The sequence below is a fragment of the Poecile atricapillus genome, chromosome W (assembly GCF_030490865.1).
Source record: "Poecile atricapillus isolate bPoeAtr1 chromosome W, bPoeAtr1.hap1, whole genome shotgun sequence".
Classification (NCBI taxonomy): domain Eukaryota; kingdom Metazoa; phylum Chordata; class Aves; order Passeriformes; family Paridae; genus Poecile; species Poecile atricapillus.
Window position 1 is genome coordinate 15,526,487 of NC_081288.1, and position 15,759 is coordinate 15,542,245.

The 15,759-nt window shown below is 45.1% G+C and overlaps 1 protein-coding gene across 1 annotated transcript; it reads right to left on the reverse strand.

The window, feature by feature from the left end:
• Nucleotides 1–2,006: 2,006 nt before the first annotated feature.
• LOC131592260 (rho guanine nucleotide exchange factor 5-like) lies at nucleotides 2,007–13,786 on the reverse strand. The gene is made up of 14 exons (XM_058863657.1): nucleotides 13,071–13,786; nucleotides 11,627–11,711; nucleotides 11,213–11,277; nucleotides 10,673–10,932; nucleotides 9,627–9,787; nucleotides 8,598–8,750; nucleotides 7,830–7,959; nucleotides 6,826–6,900; nucleotides 5,946–6,035; nucleotides 5,473–5,627; nucleotides 4,645–4,806; nucleotides 4,198–4,268; nucleotides 3,764–3,868; nucleotides 2,007–3,556 (listed from the first exon to the last, which is right to left on the reverse strand). The coding sequence occupies exons 1-14, from the start codon at nucleotides 13,633–13,635 to the stop codon at nucleotides 3,402–3,404; spliced, it is 2,232 nt and encodes a 743-aa protein (XP_058719640.1). The 5' UTR covers nucleotides 13,636–13,786; the 3' UTR covers nucleotides 2,007–3,401.
• Between the last annotated feature and the right edge of the window lie 1,973 nt (nucleotides 13,787–15,759).

Below are 15,759 nucleotides of genomic sequence, written 5' to 3' on the forward strand. Positions count from 1 at the left end.
TTAGAAAAAGTGCAAATACAAAAATAGCTATCTGCTTTAAACATTGTTTCTGTGGAAGGTTGTGTTTATTTACTGAACTCTGGTCCTAATGTCACCTTTTTTGTGAGAACAGTAAGAACTGTGGAGAATGCTTCATTTTCCTTGAGGAGGGACCAACACTGGACTCCAGCACTGGGAGATTTGGGGATTTTTTTGAGCCATACATATATATATATATATATATATCCACACACATATGTATGTATATATGTATGTGTATATATACTTATATATGTGTGTATGTATATATATATGTACAAAACTACTTTATACTTATATGTATTTTAAACTACTTTTTATGAAAAATGTCAGCAGTCATAAAATTTGATTTTCAGACATACACCATGACTTTCTTGGCTTCTTAACAAAACTTTTTAAATGCAGCTCATGCTTGTACTTCATTGCTATCCCTGTCACAAAAAGAAATTAGTGTACCTGCCCTCTGACGGTTGTCTTTAATTATTTCCTTTCTTTCAGTGTAGAAATCCTGAATTTCTTTTGTCCAGATACACTTTGTATCAATCTCCACAGGTTCCTGGGGAAGATACAGTGGCACCTCTCACAGAGTTTTTGGGAACAGCAAGAAAGTGTTGGGATCTGCTTGACATACCCTATGCTTCTGTTTAATACTGATTTTCTGGTTAATCAGGTATTAGATAATGTGGGGAGAAATCCTGACAAATAATTAAGACCACCATAGAACACAGTAGGGACTCTGCTAACTTGATTCTTGCACTTGTGAATGTGCAGTTGGGAGGGATATTGTACTACTTTGATTGAGTTTGTACAAATCAGAGATGTCAATCAGTTTCAAAAAGCACTTCAATGTAGATTTGTTTATGGATTTTGGTGGCAGGATGGTGCAGGGGCTAAAAGTTTAACTAAATAGTGAGAAGTTGAGGCCTATCTGAAATCTAAGAAATCAAAGTAACCCGGGGTATAAGCACTTATTCTTAGAAGCATAAGTTGACCTTTAAATGCTCAACATACAAAGGCCTGACATCAGGAAATAAAGGCTATACCTGTGACAGGGACAAGTTAACCTTTGATCCAACTAGTTAAAAAGAGTGTAGAAGTGCTGTCAATCATGACAACAGTATCCTTTAAGTTTCCTATGTCAGGTGGAATTTTAACAACATATGGAATTTAGCATAGAAACCACTTTGGGAGGCTCTAATGAACAATCTGACTGCTTGCTTTCAAGAGCAGAAGTTGAAAGAGTAAAGAGCTCTCAACTTGAGGTGTTGAACAAGATGACTTCTAATTTAGAATGGGAATATGTATGGCTGGCTTCTCCTGGATGAAGCTGAAGTGGATGTGGGATGCCTCAAGTGCTTGTATGAGATGACCTTACACAGATGTGCTGAATAGATCCCATGGCAGAATTCTGTGTGCCACCTGAGACACTGACAATCCTGGGGACTTGGGAGCTGCATAAATTCGTGACAGCCTGGGACAAACAGGTATTTGGGATATCTGAACATTCTGGGTCTTGTGGAGGATTATAACCCTTCTTGTGTGAGTTTGAGGTAAAGCTCTGTTTTGGCTCTTAGCCTGGGACCAACTCCCAGCTTCCGGCGGGGGGGAGAAAAGGTGTTAGCAGATTGTTGTCTGGACCACAGCTTACAAGTTGAATAACTGGGCCCTGTCTTTCTGCTCTAGTGGGCTAGACTCCCATTTTCTGTAGTTCATCCCTTCAGTTTACCTTCAGTTATGGATGACTAACACCACTCTGGAACCAGCTACATCAGCTCTCCAGGGCCAGGGGTAACACTGAAGAATCTTAAGGTTGAATAAACGCAGCTTTCCATACTGTCTCTGCTAAAGAGAGCTGTTTGTACTTAACAGTCACTTAGAAAGGGAAGTTATAGGAAAAAAATACTGCATGTATATTCAGTAAATTGCATTACTTACATTTGAGAGGAAAACCTAAGTAACAAGGCAAACAGAAAGGTTTTTAACTGGAGAAGTGCATGAGTTTATTAGGACTAAAAGCAACTCTTTTTTCTTTTAATCCAGCTAAAATTATTGATATAAATAGGCTGCAATAAGCTATTCTAGATACAATGTAAATGGGATTTAAAGGCAGAATGTTACAGAGACAAAGCTGGAGATATGAAGATAACTAATTCTTCAAATATATTAAATGCAAGAAGGCTACAAGTGGCTTTCTTTAGTGTATTGATTCTTAAACTTGATCTTGCATTGACTGAGCTGAACACTTTAACACAGATACAGTATTTTACAGTTGAAGGCATATCCTCAAACAGACAGGTTCTGCACAAATGCATGTAAACTGGACTTAAAACCAGAGAGTTCTTAAAAAGAACAAAGACCCTGGTGCATATTTTGACTTTATCTACAGTGGCTAAATATTTCAGTGTTCTCTGTAAGTGTGCAAAATGGTGCATGCATTACCACATCAGCAATCAGAGTAGGAGCAGCAGTAAAGTGCCACTTCATTGCATGTGCCTAGTCCTTGTTATTTTGTATGGGGCATGTACCAACACGAAATACATAAATCTGTGTCAAAAGTCACTGATCTACTTCCAGAGGGAGGCAGAGTAAAAAAAAGAGGTCAGATGGCTTAGTGGGGTGCTTGTTCAGAAGAGAAGTGACCTTTGTGAAGCAGATTCCGCAGCATGGTACCTCTTATGTGGGGGAAATCATCACAGTGGCTTCTGAAAACTCTGCTTATTTCCAGTGGATTTTGTAATGCTGTCAATGACTCTTAATAGCATTTGGGTACAATTAAATATTTGCCTATCCAAACCCCAGTACACTTGCATGATCTAATACTTAAATTGCCCAAAATGGAAATTACAATATAGAGATCAACGCCACGAAGGTATCCAGAGGCTATTGAAACGGAATATTCTCCTCAGCTCCGTTGTGCTTTGCACTTAGCACCTTCCTTCTCAGGAACTCAAAGTCTCAGGCTGCTAATACTAGTGAATTTAGCCTCACAACATGCAGTGAGGTAGGTAAGTTTACTTCCATTTTGCAGATGGCAAATCTGAGGCAGAACTCTGAAGTGATTCGCATAAGGTCCCGCAACTTGTCAGTGGCAAAACCAGGAATATGTTTTCGAAGTCCACAGCCCAGACCGCTGTCCAATTTAAGTCCCTCCCTACTACCACAAAGCAAGCAATACATGCAACCTTTATTCCTCCTCTTGCTGCTGTAGTCCTGCTGACACAAAGGAAGTTTTTCCTGATTGAATTCCCGCTTTCTTTGGCAAAAAGCACCTGGTCCTGTCAAAGTGCTGTATGTTATGCTCTCTGCAGAGTCATTTCTTCTGAGGCATGATAGAAAAGCCATGGTTTCCCCATGTCAGGGAGACTGTACAGGTCCAAGCAGTCTTATTTCTTGCAGAAGACCTGCTGCTTGGCATTCTTCACCCGTTGCTCCTCCTTCAGGTTCTTCTGCCGCACGTGTTTGCTGGAGATGTGTTCCACATGTTCTGAGGGGAACCAGCCTCTCTCCCGGTCTGAGAGTTTCACTCCTTCCATCCACCCTGTGGTGTCGGGAAAAGCGCAACATGAGGCAAAAGTCACGTGTTTTTTTCATTATTTCCCAAGAAAAAGCCCCCTTCAAAAAGACCCTAAGAGCAAAAGAAAAAATCCCCTTTTCAGCTCCCACATAAAGCACCCTAAAGAAGATGAAGAACCCCTTTGTCCTCTCAGTCCTACAGTTTAAGACAGGCATTGCTCATTCTGCTCACCATCATTGCTGTACTGCATAACCATGATGATATCTGCCTTCTCCAAAGCCAGCTCATCATTTTCCCGAGCCTTGTAAGTCTTTATGCACTGAACCTGTGGTGCATCTGAAGGGAAGGAAAGATCACACTAATATGTTGGAAAGCAACAGTAAATATGTGGGCATTAGCTCCAGAGGAGGTGGAAAACAAGGAGCTGCCCAAATAAAAAGCAGAGAACTGGAAGGGACACTACAGGTCTTCATCTAAAATGAGGTGTTAAAATAAGTAAAACAACTGGCAGCACCGGGCAATGGAATGCCCATGAGTATGTTCTTTTTCTACAAAACCCCGAGTATTTTCTGCCTTGGAATGCTTCTGGGGTGTCCCACCTCACAGTGCCTGTGACTCCTGCGAGCCAGCCCACCCCCATTGCTGCAGCAGCAGAGTAATCTCACCAGGGCATTCCAGGAGATCTGGTTCTCCCCGCGGAGGAGCCAAAGCAGAGATCCACCTTAGCTTCTCACTGCTGGAAAACAGCGCAGGATAGGTGTCAGCATTCAGTGTAAGGGACACTAGTCTGGTGACTGAAATGGGGTGGGGTGGAGGGGTGTTTGCTCTCACAAAGAGAAGCAGAGAAAGGAGGTGGGAAAAGGCCAAAATTCCCATTTTTGGACGCCAATGGTATGACATAATGTGGTAGTACTGTATAAGCAACAATGATGAGAGAAGAGGAAAGTGGTTGACAAGGAAATAGTTATAACAGGAGGATGCTTTTAAAGACTTCTGCTCAGCAGCTGAATTCAGTATTTCAGCATCTGAGTAGCTGAGGGATAACCATCAGGCTACTAGGAGGCATCTGGCCACGGTAACAGGATATAGCAAGGGTAAACTTGAGCTCTTACTGTGTCTCTGTCCGAAACAAGAACTCCACTCTTTTTCCCTGGTAATTCTGAAGCAGAAAGAGACGGAACAGATTCTTGTTTGCTCCGTGGAGTTTCATCTCGCACTTCTCCCCACGCACATAAGAGAAAGCAGCATGGTCGAACACAACAAAACGTCCACCCCTGCAAGTGAAGAGCAGGAACAAAACAAGGTGTGAGTTTTAAGGTGATGAGGGTTACAAAGTGAGTCTGTGTAGTCTGCAGGAAAGCAAAAAACTTTTAATGAGTCTTCATCTGCTTTAGACATCCTAAGCAGGGCTCTTGTTAGAAGTCTCAGAAGGCCAGAGAAGAGAGAGTAGGTGATTTAATGAAAAGGGTAGAAATACTAAGCTCTATCCTGCCAAAATTTTATTTGGCAGCTTACAGCTTAAAAACAAACCCACCACCCTCAAAACCCCAACACAACTAACCAACAACTTTCTTGACAAACCAGTGATTTGCACATTCACTAGTCCTCACACTGTGCTTTTTTTTTTGGAAGAAATTATTTACCAAGTAAAACTAGAATAAATGGTTATTATTCAAGTGTTTCACATTGTAGAGATGCAAAGGCAGAATAGCTGTGCTAGGGATCAAAGACATATTTTTATATTATATGTAATTAAGAGTTGGGACTATCAAGTTTCACGTACTTGCATGATACTCACATCAGGTCAGGACAGAAGAATGACTTGACAAAGGCTGCCACTTGCTGGCAGGCAGAGGAAAAGGACTCTGTCACCAAAGCACAGACCCCAAAAGAGACAGGTATTTTAGAAGGGGCAGCAAGAATTGTGTTGAAGCACTCACTCCTTGGGCCGAGACAGGAGCAGACAGTCATTGAAAAGGTGCAGGTAGATGGGCCGGGTGGTGACTTTCCATTTTGGACTCAGGTTGTTGAAGTCCAGTGCTGTCAACTCACCACACTTCACAAGTCGCCTTGACTGTGAGATGAGTGGGAATATCTGCAAGACAAAAATAAATATATATGCAAAAGAAAATGAGTCCCTGTGAGTTTTGGATTTGCATTTTTGCCTTTATCTTGAGGAACTGGGCTTTCAGTTCTCCAGCTGGAGAGGCTTAAGTCATGGCAGGCACCTTCATGTGAAGGCTGACATGAATGATTGGCCAAGAGAAGCAGTGATGAAGAGCTGGCCTACAGATGATGTTCTGGTTCAACAGCTCTGTGTGTATCAAGAGAGAAGAACAAAAAGTATCTTTGTGGGGAAAGACAGAAAATATATTAGGCTAGAACAAGGCCCAGGGGGAATGGATGAGCTCACCTTACACTCAAATTCAATCTTCTGGCTGAGGTAGATCAGCTCTTCAGTGCTCTTCATGCGCTGGACATTCTCATTGCAATCCTTGATGAGCTGCAGAGGAAAACAGATGAGCAGTGAGATGAGAACAGAACTGCCTGGTGGGATCAGTACCACTCCCAGGAGCCCCTTTGGAGTCATCTTAGGCATCCTCCTGAAAAAAAGTATACATTACAGACAATATTCTGAGTTGGAAGGGACCCACAAGGATCATTGAGTCTAGCTCCTGGCCCTGCACAAACACCCCAACAATCCCACCCTGTGCCTGAGAGCGTTGTCCAAACACTCCTGGAGTTCAGGCAGCCTTGGGGCTGTGACCATTCCCTGGGGAGCCTGTTCAGTGCCCCAGCACCCTCTGACTGAAGGACTTTACCTAAAATCCACCCCAACCCTCCCCTGACACAGTTACTGCCACTCCCTGGATCCTGTCCCTGGTCACACAGCAGAAATCAGGGCCTGCCCCTCCTCCATGTGAGGAAGCTGCAGAACTGCTGTGAACTCTGGCCTCCATCTGCTCTTCTCCAGCTGAACAGACCAAGTGACATCAGCGACTCCTTTTGTGTCTTCCCCTCCAGGCCCTTTGCCATCCTCGTAGCTCTCATTTGGAAGGTCAAATCCTCACTAGACAGAACAATCCCCCTTATGAGGGTGTACAAATTGTAGATAACTATTTGTCCCCGAAAACTTTAAACCTTGCCTCTATAATAAGCAGGATAAGAGGAAGGGATGCAATATAGTAATGCTGTAGGGTTTTTTTAAAGCAAGATTTTCTTGCAGGGGCAAGGGTGGAAGTTGATGATTAATTAGACAAAGGTAACGCTGCAGAAAGGGTAGGCACCTTTACCTTTTCAAGTGCATCATAGGCCTGCGTTGCTTGGACTTCTTCCTCAGACGCAGGCCGAGTTCTTTTCAGGATATTCTAAGTGAGAAAAGATGATTTTCATGATGCAAACAGGGAAAGGTGGACCTTACCACCACTGAAGAGTAGGATAAATACTAAAGCAGAAGTAGCTGATGACATGTGGAGACAAGAAGGCAAAAAATTTGAGATGCAGAATGTCACTGATAAGTCACACTGACCAGGGCATTCCTGTAAATCTAAATTGTATTAATTATCACATAAAAGTTACATGGCATAGGAAGCAACCACTAGGTACAACACAAATGGATGTATGAACAGAACAGAATTGTTTTTTTCTCCTCTTAAAAAGAGGCTTAAATAAGCAAAAGGAAGAATTTCATAGAAAGAACTCAAAATTATTTTTTAGGGACTGTCTGGATGACCCCTTATTAGTCAACTTTACAGGCTGCCTTCCAGAGGGCAGCCAAGGAACCTTTGCTTTGTTTTGCTAGCAGGAAGAGAAAAAGTTCAATAAAATGTAAATCAGCATTTTTTGAGAAGACTCCACAAATTCTTTATTTAAGTACAATTAAAGTAGTGTCACCACAAAGCCCTAAATGATTCACAAACAGCACTGCCTCATGCAGTGCCACATCCGTCATTTCCTGAACACCTCCAGGGATGGGGACTCCATCATGTCTCTGGGCAGCCCCTTCCAATGCCTGCCACCCCCTTCTGGGAAGAAATTCTTCCTGATGTCCAGCCTGAACCTTCCCTAGTGCAGCTTGAGGCCGTTTCCTCTTGTCCTGTCCCTTGTTCCCTTTGAGCAGAGCCTGACACCTTCCCCCCCCACACCCCGCAGCTGTCCCCTCCTGTCAGGGAGTTGTGGAGACCCAGAAGGTTCCCCCGAGCCTCCTCTTCTCCAGGCTGAGCCTCCCCAGCTCTCTGTGCTGCTCCTACACACAGCTTGAGGGAAATGAGGGAAGGCAGAGAGTCACCACAGTCACCTGTAGGAGGAGTTTGAGTCGAGTGATGCGCTGGAAGGGGAGGATGAGGAAGGATTTAAGCGAGAGGCGCTGGCACACTGGATCACTTTCCAGTCTCTCCAGGACTTGCTGGAACCCTGCATTTCCATTTCTGTGGGAGTGGCAAAGAAAAAAAAGACATCCAGGCATCAGAGTAAATAAATAATCTTCCTAGTATCAGATTTCAGGGAATATTGGAGTACTCCCAACAGTCAGGTTTTGTCCCTGGGGCAAGAAATTGGTGTCAGGAAACCGCACCACTCTGCTGCTGAAGAGCAACTATGGGTTTCTAACAGCTACAGGATGGCAGTACAGCTGTTATTATCTCTCTCCTTTTTCCACAGTCCTCTGGAGTAAAAGCCAGAAATAAGATCTACATTTCAACTCCCTCTGTCAGCAGGGCTCCTTTCATGGGGACAGTGGTGGTTTGCACTCTGGTTCTCAGTGATCAAGACTGAAAACCATTTTCCAGGACGGTCATTTTTGCTCTCTTCAGTAGAAGGCAGACAGAGAATAACCTGTAACAAGATCAGATATTATGTATGCTTTTCCTCTCCAATGCTATGGGAGAGAAGCCTGCAGGAGCTCTGTCCTGCTTTCCCAAATGCCATTGAACTGAGGAAGGTTTTTCTGCAGGCATAGCGAGAACACTGCTCAGCAGCCCATTCCTGCAGCATTCCCCATCATTTGAAAGAGTCAATATTCATGGAAATAAGGGGGAGAAGGGTGCAGCAAATGAGAAAAACTTACAGTAACCTCTGGAAGGTTTGCTCCTGATATGTCTGGTTTGTCACATATGGCAGATACACCCGGCGGAAGTCAGGGGCATGTTTCAGAGCCACATCACACACATGGAAGTTAAACATATCCTCTTCAAATTTCTCCTCCAAGTCAAAGAGGAAACTGCAGCACATGGATGTGGTGCCATAAAAGGAGAGGGAAATATCAGTGTCATTTAGTCTTCTAAAACCATGACAGCCCACAGATAAGCACAAGACAGCTCCTGAGTTCTAGAGAGAGTGTAATGTCTGGACAAGGACAGTTTAGGGCCTGGTATCAGCAAGGAAAAAGCAGAGGCAAAAGACTTCTATTCTTGAGAGGTCACGGTTCTACAGGAATGGTCAGGAAATAGCTGGAAACTAAGACCTCACCAGAATAACCCTGTTGGTAGAAATGGAAAATGTAGTAGCAACCCTTACCAGCTTAGTGATTTACATAGTCAAGCCTTGCAGGAGGAAAAGCAGAACAGAATCCTACAACATACAGGATTCCTTGCATGTGGGGTCATGTCCACATTTCATGAATTATGCTCTATTGATTCACATTAGTTTCTGTCAAGTAATGGCTGAAACTTATTTTTTCCCCCATTTTCCCCCTGCTTTTCTTCAGGCCTCATGCAGCTTCCCCTTTTTGTCAGGGCTCATGCAGCTGCCCCTTTTGTTTTGTATTTGGCAGGAGCTGGTTTGGGTTGGGGTCTAGTTAATCAAGTTTAATTGTAGTTGAAAGCAGTGGAACAAGGCTACATTACCATTTGCAACATTTTGATCCCCTGCAATGAGCTCTGTGCACAACTGAGCCATAATATCTGGGATTTAATACCAGAACTTACACTGCGCTGTCACCTAAAAAGGCAAATATTTCTTTCCAGGCACTGCTGGTGTGTCAGCACTAGGTTCTGTATCTGCCTTGAACAGTGAACACATGGAAGAGGAGTGAGAAAGGTTCCTGATGGAAGCACCATGTGCCTGTTAGGTATGGAAGCAAAGGGCCACATCTCACCTGGCACTGACGTCGCGCACATCGGAGAGGCGGGAGAAGAGCCACTGGCGCTCCTGGTTGGTGAGCATTGCCTGGAGTTCTGCTGAGCGCTGGAAATGATCCACTGCCACATTCAGACTGCGCAGGTAGGAAGCCTCAGATATTATCAACTCAAACTTGGCCTTGGGAGAGAAAACATCAGGGAAGACAGCATCAGTACACTGCGCAAGTTTGTGAGGAATCTTATGGAGAGGAGATGGGGCAAAGCAGGAAAACCTCCTAGCACATGATGCAAGGAGTGTGTAACTACGGAAGAGAGGCTTTAGAAATTAAGGACAAACATGCTATTACAGACTTTCTATGAAAAACAGACTTGTGGTATGACTTAAAAATAGCTACTTGCTCTCATTTTACTTTTTATTTCCCCTCAACTCCACTTTCACAAGGTTCCCCATTTTACAAGCTCCCATAAAGTCCAGCATCTGTACCACATACATTTTTCTTCTTCATTATGTTTCCCATGCTCTTGTTTTACCTCTTCCTCTAGGTCCTCCTGTGCACTTCTCAGATCCTCGCATTTTCCATACCCAGTTTCTCTGTACCACTGTGCTGAATCCATACATCCTCCCTGTCACCTCTCAGCCCTGCAGCTCACACAGGTTAATTTGCTAAACTCATGTTCTACCACAGAAAATACAATTTACTGTGGTTTTATTAGCATCTCTCACAAGCTTATGTGTGGGAGAATGCTGTAAGTCATCTACTTTTATACATCCTTTCGCATTGAGCATACTCAAAACTCTTTATCTTGTTCCCACTTTTCCCCATGTTTGTTTTCTTGGAGTTATTGATATGGTGCAGAGTCCATCCTTTAATGCTGCTCTTATCTAAAATTCAGCACTTCAGCATTGCTCTACTTCACACCCCATGCTGCTTCCAGGGGTAGAAGTGACCTCTGCCTCAACCACCACATTCCCACATCACAGTTTTTGCTCTCTGCTTTAACCCCTGTTCCAGAGACTCTTGACTACAGACCACCCATTTACCGTGTCACATCTATCCCATACCTCCTGCAGCCTCTGGTCCTCACGGGACATGTTGAGCAGCATTCTGCTGCCCCGTATCATGGGGATATCCTGCCAGAGGGATGCATTAGATGAGACTGACAGACGTTGCAAATATGAGTCCTGAGGAGACAGCACTTTCCTCCGTAGCCTCGGAGAACTTGGGAAACTTGACTCTATATCCTCTGGATAATCCACTCTCTTCTGGCTTTGGATGGCCTTGTTCAGAGCCACATCACTGTACTCCTGATACAGCAATCTTGCTGTGAATAAAGACACATACATTTATCTTTTCTATAGTAGCAACTCACCCTCTGCTTCCACCTAGAGAAAACTCTGCCCCAGATTGGGGCAGCCAAATTCAGGCAAAGCTCCCCAGCTGCCCAAGTGTACTGCAGGATTCCAGCTGCTTTCCCTGCCCTCTAACACCACATCCTCACAACCACCATGTGGCAGGAGTCCCTCTCTTTTGTGCTCACTGCAAGGGTGAGAAATGCTGGCAGAGAGGGGAGTGCCACAGCACTCCAGGCAGGAGGTACTTACAGGAGTTGATAAGTTTGGAGTGCCGGCGCTTGAAGTTCTCTGTTGTGTCTGCAGGTTTCTTCTCTCTGCCAGGGAATAAGGATTTCGAAACACAGAGTGAACGAAGGGCACAGCACCAGAGATGGTTAATCCAAACCTTAAAAACTGCTCTGGCACAACAGGGACCTCTCCTGTTCCAACAAGCTCAAACTCCACTTGACACAAAGAGCAAAGTCTGGCTTAATGGAAAGGCTTACCTGAAGGCACAGAAATACTGTTGTTGCAGTAGGGTCCTCTTCAAGAGAGCACAGACCGAAACACAGGCCTAGGGCATTTAATTAAAGCTTTCCACTCCTATAATCTACTCAGAAACAATGGAGGTGTCTGTGCTGCACAGGGACTGGGGAAAATTCTAAGGGTCTTTGAGAGACTCACCGCATTATAACTGTTTCTGAGCTGACTGGTGGTTCCCCGTGTGCCTTGTGAACTTCTTCCTCTTCCTTCTTCCCAGAAGAAACCTCTGCATAGAAGACAAATGGAAAGTAAACACATCAGTCCATTTTTAGACTTAATCTACAATCCAAATGATACACAAATACCACTTACCTATACCCCACCAAAGTGTCAGTCTGGAGTTGAAGTACAGGTGACCTCGTAACATTTATTTCTGGGTCAGAAACATTCTGGTTTTAATAACCCTTGATATTACTTACACTTTACATCTGTTAGCCACATACACTTTTCATACAAAGGCTGACATTTTAGGCAGGGACAGTAACTCTAAGAGCTTCCCTCTCCAGTTATGCAAGCAAAGACACTGCCTGTGTGCCCTGTTTGCTGCTGTCCTTACACTTTCAGCTATCAGGGCCAGGCATCAGGAGATCAGTGAAGCCAAAGTGTAAAGATGGAGAAATCCTTTTGGTTTGTGAGGGATTTAATCAAAAAAGGTGTGAAGAAATTCTAAATCTGAAAAACTGGAAGCAGAAAAAGGGAGAAAACCCAAAAACTGAGCTGCAGTTATGGGTAAGAAGAAAGACAGTACTATTGCCTTGAATATTTTAAAATTTGGATTTAAGAAATTACAAGTCAAACATATGAACAAATCTTGATTCAAGTTCTGCAAAATCTTTTATAACCCTCCACATCCCCCTCCTTTTCCTCTGTGCCAAAAATCCAGCATATTTCAGAGCTTCAACAATAGACTAAAGTAAGAGCTGAAAAGAAGCAATTATTTAAAGTTCATGTAAGATATAGTAAAGAATAGACACACATTCTGATAGCAAGTATTGCTGAATGAGCTAACTGCATTACAGAAGATGCATGTTTTCCACTTGTGACATCAGTGATTTGACTTCTGTGCAAACTGGGACTTTCAGTTTGACAGATTTGTATTCTTATCTGTACTCTCAAATCCTGAGCTCACAGGAAAATCATCTTTTTTAGAAGGTCAAGTGGGAACCTGAAAGTTCCAGTTGCAAAATAAAGGGAGTCAGCAAATAAACAACTGATAAGAGATGTGGGCTACTGAGGATGGCTCTTCCTTACTGCCTTGGGGATCCATGAAATAAGTTTATTGTTGCAGGTATTAGTGTGGAATGGAGGGACTGAGCCCCAGAGTGCATCCCTACTCAAGGGAACAAGCAGGATACACACAGCAGCAGAGACGTAGGAGGGGACAGCTGGAAAGTGAAGCTTGGGGCAGGACAGGACGGGGCTACAGCGCTGCAGCAATGAATATCACTAGAAAGGCACAAGAGCCATGCTAAACTCCCAGCTCTCATGCCTCCCCATCACATTCCATTTAATTTAATCCTACTTCTTGATAACTGCACTAGGTTGGAGGGAGGAAGGTAGAAGGGAAATGGAAGAGAGGACTCACGCTGCAAGATGTCTGGTGGTACTGACATCCTCTTCAAACCCTGACGGTGCCAGTCCTTGGTTTTTACTCGGCTTTTAATTGGGTTTTCTTGATTGGCTGCTGGCTCCTGCACAGCTACCCCAATCTTTCTTTTGTCTGGCCAACTTGATGATTTTTCCAAGGGTGCATGTTTGGCCATTTCTTCCTTTGTCTGGTGTTCTCCTCCTTCCAGCCTTTGCCTGACCCTGCTCCCACCTTCTGTTTTCTCTGTGACTGCCAGTAGAGCCTGTATGTTCTTTGTGTCCACACGGAAGCTGCCTGTGGGCTGCTCCCATCGCAGCTCCTCATCCTGGCAGGTTGCTCTGGTGGTCGGTGGCGACGGAGGGCTGAGGCGGAGGAAGTGGATTGGATTCGTGAATGCAAGCATTGGAAGGAGCGGTGCAGAATCTCTGGTCTTGGAGTCTGCAGATGTTATCAGGCCTTCCAACGAGGGCCAAGAATGGTGGTCAGGTGAGGATTTTCCACTCTCTATATCCATGTGGGGATCTGCTGTTTCAGGGCTGGTGTCAGAGCAGCCAACCAACATTTCATTTCCTAGAGCTGAAAAGCCTTTGGTCAGCAAACTGACCCCTGAGTCATCAGAAGTCTCTGTATCATGGGGACCTGAGTCACCAAGATCCCACTCTCCACCCGCTGGAAGAAGGTAATCTCTCTCTGCTAGACTTTCTCCATCAGAAGCAGAGGCCATGGAGTTGGAATCAGGTGCAGAAGTGGCAGTCCGAAGAGGATGGCTTGGAGCAGGGTGAATGGCTCCCAGGTTACCATCATCCATCCCACAGCTGAGGGAGGGCCTGGAGTGCAGTCCAGGAGCCAGCGGCTGGTAACCTTCAGGGGATGGAGGTGGAACAAGGTGATTTGCACGGAATGCAGGGGCCTGAGCTTGACTGGGCCTTTGGACATGGGAAGAAGGATAAGGAAGCTGTTTGGCATCACGCTCAGACACCAGAGGTAGGCTTGAGTGGGACACAGGGGACAGAGGGTGTCCTTGCTGTTTCACAGCAAGGACCGTATCATCTTCGGAGAGCCAAGTCAGGGTGCTCAGGACACTAGAAATTCTGGATCCAGGCTCTTTTTGGTATAAGCTACAGTCAGGCTCATCAAATAAAGGCACTTGTGCTTTATGATCCACATTTTCTCCCATTTCTTTTCCTTGGATAATGGCACTTTTTGGGGGAGAATTTTGCTGAACTGTCTCTGTGTGGCTGAGGGGAGTGGAAGTCCTTCCTGGTGTTTGAGATGCTTCCAGAGGCCCTGCAATACTAGCCACAGACCTCCTATCCCCAGGAAAGCTCTCTTGCAGAGGAAGGGAGCTTGTGTACTTTTCAGAGAAAGAAGATGGGCCACTAAGGTCCTCATGAAAGCCTTCCCCAGAAGTAAGGAGTCCATGGGAAGTCTTGGCCTCCCCTGCATCTGTCCTTACAACAGCAGTTTCTGCTGGTGTTGGGTCCCACCCTTGTGCAGGAGCAGCTTCGTTGGGTGGCTTCCCGGCAGAGACTGCCAGTTTGTTCAGGCTGGTGCCCGAACAGTGCTCAGGGGTCACAGAGGCTATTCTGGCACCCTCCTGCTCTGGAACAGACGCTGACACTGCTGAGGTGAGCTCTGAGGGGGAAGCTGGAATGCTGGAAGCTTTTCCTGTTACGGGATGAAGAGCTATGGGATCAGGTGGCTCCAAGTTACCAGTAACAGAGGAAGGCTGTGCTGGAACAAGAGCCTCTGGGTTCTCTCCACTAGAAGGTGCTGTCACCCCTCCACAGAGTGATGCATCTCTTTTATCAAACCTCTGGACAGTTTTTCCATGACCACCACTGTGCTCATTCTCCCTGCGCAGCTGTGTCTTACCATCCCAGTGAGCTTCTCCAATATCCAGATCACCGATGAAAAAGCTGCCAGAGTCCGTCTGGTCAGAGACATGGCACATGTGTGCAGTTCCCCACCCTGGGTTCAGGTTATTTGAGGACAGAGGGACAACAACAGGTGGCTGACATCCAGAACCTGCTTCTGTGACATGAGCTTGCAGCAGCACGTCCTCACCAGGATGCTGATCCACAGAGACAGGTTCCCCAGGAGGAAATACTGATCCTGTTTGCTCAGACAAGGAAGCATCCTCCAAACAACACGCATTCACATTATGCCTGGGAACAGAGGGTATCTCTGACCCAAGAGCTGATGATAGAGCCTGTAGTTTCAACTCTTCCCCCAGTCTGAGCTCTTCCCTCTGCAGTTGTTCTGGCTCATTTTCCTTGTTTTTCTGGTCTTTAAGCTTCAAAGGTTTGCCTTCTTCCAACAGATTCTGCTCTCTGCACTCTTCCTTCTCCTCTTCTGGCTGAAGTTCAGATGCTGCCTCCTCCCAAACTGGCTTATTCACTTCCTCTGTCCTTTTAGCAGTACTCTTTCCTTGGAAAGCACTCTCTGCTGAAGGGGCAGGTCTGCCCTCAATTTTTCTGTGATCATCTTCTAGATGAAGGCACTTGGAAGCAGATGAGTTCTCTTTATGAACCGTTCCCTGGTCTTTGACCATGCTGGTATTCCCTGTTTCACCAGCTGAGGTGTTTCCTTCTGCTTGTTGTGAACTTATTTGGCTGACATGTGTTAAGGTGGAAGACAACTGATGGGAAGAGCAAAATTCTGTATTCTCTTCCAAGCCCTGGGG

Coding starts and splice junctions, on each gene's coding strand:
- LOC131592260 (XM_058863657.1), bottom strand. CDS start 13,635: ATGTTGGTTGGCTGCTCTGACACCAGCCCTGAAACAGCAGATCCCCAC. Junction 7,960..8,597: donor CAAACCTTCCAGAGGTTACT/GTAAGTTTTTCT, acceptor CCACTCCCACAG/AAATGGAAATGCAGGGTTCC. Junction 4,807..5,472: donor CTCCTGTCTCGGCCCAAGGA/GTGAGTGCTTCA, acceptor CTTCACTTGCAG/GGGTGGACGTTTTGTTGTGT.